This window comes from Corvus hawaiiensis, chromosome 10 (genome assembly GCF_020740725.1).
Source record: "Corvus hawaiiensis isolate bCorHaw1 chromosome 10, bCorHaw1.pri.cur, whole genome shotgun sequence".
NCBI classification, from domain to species: Eukaryota; Metazoa; Chordata; class Aves; order Passeriformes; family Corvidae; genus Corvus; species Corvus hawaiiensis.
In genome coordinates, this window is record NC_063222.1 from 19,153,507 (window position 1) to 19,159,628 (window position 6,122).

Consider the following 6,122-nt stretch of genomic DNA (forward strand, 5'->3'; position numbering starts at 1 on the left):
CAAGAAGCTGTAGCAACAGCTGTGTCCATGAATCCTTACCAGGCAGCTCTCAGTATATTTTGGTCTGTCTACGTATTGTCCCTGGCTCAGTTAAATAAATCTCTGCTGGAGGAAGGGACTTTACAGCTTAGTGGCAAAGGGCTGGAGAATGGGAATATCAACAAGATACTAAATGGGCCACTGGATCCTGGAATAGCAGTGCCTCAGGCACAAAGCTCTGCCCCCACCAGTGCAGCCAGGGGCCAGATCCAGCACAGGCTCTTTGTTGCTGTGAGCAGGGATGGCGTCTCCATCCAGCACCAGTGACAGAACTGTAGTTATGGGCTGCAACTTGCACTGGAAGTGGTTAAAGCCCATCTAGGGCAGGTGCTGCCCTTGTCACACTGCTGTCGATCCAGGACTCGGCTGTTAACCATGGTGGGCTCATTTCCATGGGTGCCATTTGGGACCTGGGCATGGATGTGCTGCCCAAGGCCGTGTGCTCTCGCAGGGAGCTCAGCTGGGGTCTGCAGAGCCTTGCAGTGCCGAGCAGGATTCAGTCCATCAGAGCATCACAGGATTGGGCACAAGTTTACTTTTGCATATGGGATCAAAGCTTAAAATATCAGCTGGCCTTTCTCTCACTCCTGACTTTTCTAAAACATTTGAACAATTTCTTCTTTAGCTCTGTTGAAATCAATCAATCTGACATTTAAATTGTATGTGAATTTTTAAATAAAGACAGGTTACAAAATGCCACATGGAATGATTTTTTTTTTAAAGTTTTTCAACTACTTAGGACAAAAAATGTTACAATGCTTGACTTTTCATTTAGTTACATAAATAATTTTTTTATAAATATCTCTTTATAAACAATATATAAATAGCTTTACAACATAAATACATTTATGCATGACATGAATTTACAAACAGCAACGTTATACAGCTGGCTTCATCAGTCTCTTGGAAAAGCACTGTCCCTTGTCTCGGTGAGTGTTTGTATATATAATATATATAAGATAGAGAGCACTTGTTAAAAAAATAACAAAACCAAAACAGCTGGTGCCATGACTCCTCGTACCAAAAAGAAAAACACAGCCACATCTTTTGTCCATTCCAAGAGGGTCCCTGCTCTTCTAGGTGTTGCTTGGGGGATGGCCGTGCCTGGCCGCACATGGTAGGATAAAGTGGACTACAGATTCAAAGCCCTGGGAGGAACAAGAACAAAGTGCCTGTTAGTACTTGCCATACAGCACCCCTTACCCATACCCAGCCAAAACCCCTGCCAAAGTAACCTGGGCCTGGGGGATGCTGAACTCAGCAGAAGCCATCCCTGAGCTTTTTTGCTTGTGCTAAAGCAAGGAAGAAGTGCACCCTTTGCTTTCTGGCTGGTGTTCAGTGGAGAGGCTGAGGGAAGCTGCTGCTCCTCCTGCCCCTGTGTTTATTGGAGCTTTTTTCTTGTCCTAATGAGTTTAGTGAGAGGGAGTGGCTGTAAGCTGCCTGCATGGGGTACGTGTGTTCTTGGAGCCCTGAGCTGGCACTACTTGGCAATATTGAGGAGCCTCTACATAAGGGAGGAGAGAAAGAGCACCCATCCCTTCAGGAGAGGCCATTGACCAGCAATGGCATCCTGTGGGCACCTTTGGGCTGTGCTATTGCCATCACTCTGCAGAGCAGCTGGATCCAGTCCCCTCTGTGCCCAGTTATGTTACTGCAGGGCCGGGCATGTCCCTGTGAGTGGGGCAGTGCTGTGCCACGGGAAGAAGAGTGAATGGCCTGGGCTGCAGCATGAGTTCATCTGTGTGTGTCCTGCTGGCAGGGCTAGGCCAGAACAGTGCCTTACTGCCCCCAGAACCCTCAGGGAGACCTGGCAGGGGAGGCACTGCCATGTTTTTCCCAAACCCATCACTTTGGGCAAGTGACACTACTTCGCCCATTGGTTGCTAAGCAGTGACTGAAACACTGTGGGAAGAACTTCTCCCAGCTTCCCATAACTTGCTTGGATGCAAAGCTGTAGTTAGGAAAGTGCTACTCTTGGCTGTCACCACACCTAGAAGGCACCTGGGGAACTTGTGTATTGTTTTTCCTTAAATTAAAAGCACTGGAGCATGGCTGACAGGAGCTTCACTAATCCTCCCACTGCAGGCACACAAGGGGTACCCTGCCCTCCTAACACCTATCCATAGTCACCTATGTGTGTCAAGCACAGGGGGCAACTGGGAACATGTGGCTGCACAGGAGCTCCTCCTGCATCCTCCCCGGAGCCTACGGGTCTAGCTCAAATTAGGGGGGATCCAGTCTGAGCTGCTGCGGGAGCAGCTGGGGTCTCTGATCCTTCTGCAGGGCAAGGCAGCAGGAGGGCCGGTGGATTCCAGACGGGAATGCAATTCAGGCGGACTTTGGGGTCCTCCTCTTTGCCCGCCTGCAATGCCGGGGGTTGCGAGGCTCAGCGGGATGAACACCTGCAGTCCCGCCCGCTGGCATCTCGCGTTCACAGGGCAGCGCATCCTCCGCATCCCTCACAGTACCGGAGCGCAGCCGCCCGGCCCCATCCCGGCCCCATCCCGACCCCATCCCGGCCCCATCCCGGCCCCATCCGGCCCCATCCCGGCCCGGCTGCGCACTCACCGCCAGGGGTCCCTCAGCATCCGAGGCCGCTCATGGTGCCGATGCGATCCAGCTTGAGCCCGAAGCAGCCCTTGCCCAGGCCCTTCTTGTGGAGGCCCTTGTGGCGGCGGCCCGGCGGGTCCTGCAGCAGGCGCGCCCAGCCCGCCCGCGCCCGCGCCTCGGCCCGCGCCTCCCGCGCCTCCCGCGGGCCCGAGCCGCCGCCGCCGCCGGTCCGCTCCTTCTCCCGCTCCTTCTCCCGCTCCTTTTCCCGCTCCGCCGACTCGGGCGGACCCGCTGCCGCTGCCGCCGCCGCCGCCGCCGCCGCTGCCGACCCGCGGGAGGCCTGTGGGGAGGAGAGGGTCAGAGCGCCGCCGTCCCCAGCGATCCCCATCAGCGCTGGGGACCCCCGCAAGGGACGCGCACGGGGGTCGGTGTATCCCCTCTGCGATGCAAACTCGCGATTGGGTCTGTGCCCGGCAGTGCAGTCCATCACCCCGCGTCTGTGCCCAGGGTATCTTCTCCCTTCTCTAAATGTGTGCTCCCTTCCCCGGGGTCAGAGCATTCCCCTGACCCACACCATAGCGGTGTCTTCCTGTCCCGGTCACTGCATATCCCACACCTCCCCTCCATCCCACAGCTGCACCCCCCAGCTGTGCTGCTGTCACTATCCCGTCGTCCCATCTCGTCCCGTCCTCGCCCCCACCCATAACCTGAAGGGGCGTGAAAGCTGGGAGGTCCTTTCCTTTCAGACCCCTTCGGTCACTGCATCCCTCACCAGTTTACAAACCTCTTCAGATTATGGGGAGGGGTCCTGCCCCACAGCTCCCCCGGCACCCCTGCCTTGTAGAGTGTCCCCAGCAGTGGTGGGGAGATCAGGGTTCCCCCTCCTTGCTGCTCCCTCCCCTAGTTAATACTCTTTGTGTCCTCCCAATCCTCCCTGACCCACAATTGGGGGGACACACCTCCTTCCTTACTGTCCCCCCATCTCCCAGGCCTCCCATCTCTCTCCCTGCTTAGAGCTGCTGCCCACCAAGCCCTGTAAATGTTCATCCTCATTCATCTTCCCAACACCCCCCTGTATCAACTCTTTTTCTGCAGCCTGCACCCCAGTTCCATACAGGAACACCACCACTCCTATCCCACTGCTGTCCTGGGGCACTCGTCAGACCATGTCCCCACCTCTGTGCCCAGACCTTGGGGCAGTGCCACCCAGTGTCGGTGGCCTCGGACACATCCCTCCTCCTCAGCATCTCGGGACAGCCAGGTCCCTGGGACACTCTCATTTGGAGCACCCCTTCCCCGCGGGACACCGGGAGAAGGGGCACACACCTCTGTGCCCTTGCCTGGCCAGTTTGGTCGGGACTGCCCGGAGGGCTCCGGTCTCGCATCCTGTCCCACCGTGCACCTGCTGCCCGCCCCGCTCCGGCTCTGCTCCCCCTTCCCCGTGCCCGGCACAGAGGGGTCCCCAGGGTGACTCCGAGGAGCAGACTGCCACCCTCCCCTGCCCCGATCCCGCGGGGTACGGGGCACACCGCATCCCACTCCAGCCTCTGGTTTGGGGCTGACGTCCCCGGACGTTCGGGACAGCCTGGAGAAGCAGGGAGTCCCTCTTGCAGTCAAACAGCACATGAGGAGAGAAGAACCCCTCTCTGCACTGAATCTGGCACCCCACTGTCACCCCACGTCTCCCCCTGTGCCGTTAGGACTCTGAGCGGGACCGGGAGAGGAGGAAGAGCCGGAGAAAGCTCCAGCCGTACCTTCTGTGGGAGCTGAGACGCCGGCTTCGCCTCCAGCCTGACGGAGAGCAGCGCGAGTAAAAGTCCACCAGCCAGCAAGGGTGAGATCTGCATCCTGCGGGGCCGAGCGGGAGGGGGGCCGGGGGGGCAGCGGGGAGCCGAGGGCAGCCCCGGGGAGAGGACGGGACGGGACGGGAGTCAAAGTTCAGAGCGGAGCCCCGAGGTCCCTCCTGCCGCCTGCGAAGTGCCGAGCTAGTGAACTTGGGCTGCTTTCTGCTTCATTCATTTTATAACCCAACCTGCTCGGTGATGTCATCTAAACACCCAGGTCCAACCCGGTCTGCACTCCACAATAGCAGGAATTTAAAGGGGGGGTGGTGGTGTCCCATCTCCCCCGGCAGTAACAAATGACACAAGACAACCAGCTCCGGGAGCTGGAGAGCCGAAAGGGAAAGCGGGGGGCATTTGGCCGGATGCCCCCGCCCTCCCCCAAACGCCCCCGGACCCCCTGCAAGCTGCCTGCCCTCCCATGCCGGCTGCCCCACGGCCCCTCCGCTCCCCGCACTGCCCTGCTGACCTCCCGCGGAGAACACGGGCCAGGCAGGGGGGTGGTCCCGGTGCGGGGTTAATCCCAAAAGACAGGAATGAGAGCAAAAAGCACCTTTTTTTTTTTTTTTTTTTTTTTCCCCCACATCCAAAATTAAATCAGAAACTGTGCCTCCCAGGTCCCTGCGTGGCAGGAGCAGGGCCACTGCTCTCCATGACAGGGATGCTGGGGACACGAAGGGATGGAGGGGGCAGTGGTGCTTCTTGAGGGCAGCTAAGTGGGTCTCTCGGCTTGGGCGGGGTGATGTGTTCTCTCTGCTTTTGGGAGGATCTGAATGGTGTCCCTGGCCCTGGAGATGGGGCTTTTCGAGCACCCTGGGGATGTCCTTTTCAGGGCACAGTCAGTGTCACAGGGTCCCTTCTGGGGACTGGACCTCACTGGCTGACCCACCACAGGGCTATGCAGCCTGGCCTCCTCTGACCTGCTCCTGGAGTTAGAGGGCACAGAGAAAGATGTGATCCCGGGATTAACCCCAGTGGATCGCAGGGCCTCTGAGGAGGCCCCTTGCCCTCAGCCTTCCCCTTCACTGGCTGGCAGGGCAGGATTTGTGCCTCTGCTGCTGCTGGGGCTGGCACTGGGCAGCTCTGGTGCTCTGCTGGCTTTTTACTGATGGAGCTGAGAACTGTCCCTGGCCCTCTGTCCAGGGGGAATGCTCTTATTGGCATGAGGCCAGAGGAAAGACACCCCTCTCTTTGCAGAAGCATGCAGGGATGGATTGCATTAAGTCAGATTTGCACCCCAAATCCTTTCCCTGAGACCAGGGAAACATTCTCTGCTCTTCCCCCTGTCCCTGGAGTCCGTTCTCGTCTGGTCCTTTCCTCCTGCTCTGTATCCTGGTCTTTCTGGGCTCTGCTGCTCCACAGATCTCTGGGGAGCTGCCCCTGCTGGGGGACCATGGCTCTTTGGGGGTCCATAGTATCACCACTCAGGAGCAGGGAGATGTTTCCTCCTCCACAGCCCAGGCTACTGGGCACGGGACACTTCAAAGGAGATTGGCTTTTCAGCTCCATGTGAACGGGAGCTGGAAGGAGAAGGTCTCGGCGTTTTTTCCATTGTGCCTGCCAGGTGGAGACAACTTGGACCTTTTTGAGTGTGAAGCTGTGCTTGGGCATTTGTCTGCGTGCAGGCAGAGTGAAGTGATGGAGCCGGGATTAGAGCCGACCCCGGGTGCCAGAGAGCCGTGGGTGCAGGCA

At 58.0% G+C, this 6,122-nt stretch overlaps 1 protein-coding gene across 1 annotated transcript; it reads right to left on the reverse strand.

Annotated features, from left to right (window-relative positions):
• Positions 1–736: 736 nt before the first annotated feature.
• On the reverse strand, positions 737–4,595 carry NPPC (natriuretic peptide C). Its single transcript, XM_048315036.1, has 3 exons — positions 4,344–4,595; positions 2,608–2,929; positions 737–1,187 (listed from the first exon to the last, which is right to left on the reverse strand). The coding sequence occupies exons 1-2, from the start codon at positions 4,434–4,436 to the stop codon at positions 2,621–2,623; spliced, it is 402 nt and encodes a 133-aa protein (XP_048170993.1). The 5' UTR covers positions 4,437–4,595; the 3' UTR covers positions 737–1,187; positions 2,608–2,620.
• Between the last annotated feature and the right edge of the window lie 1,527 nt (positions 4,596–6,122).

Bases quoted from the DNA above. Each gene is read 5' to 3' on its own strand.
- NPPC (XM_048315036.1), bottom strand. From the start codon at position 4,436: ATGCAGATCTCACCCTTGCTGGCTGGTGGACTTTTACTCGCGCTGCTC. The intron at 2,930-4,343 runs GTACGGCTGGAG...TCCTCCCCACAG, and splicing joins CGTCTCAGCTCCCACAGAAG to GCCTCCCGCGGGTCGGCAGC.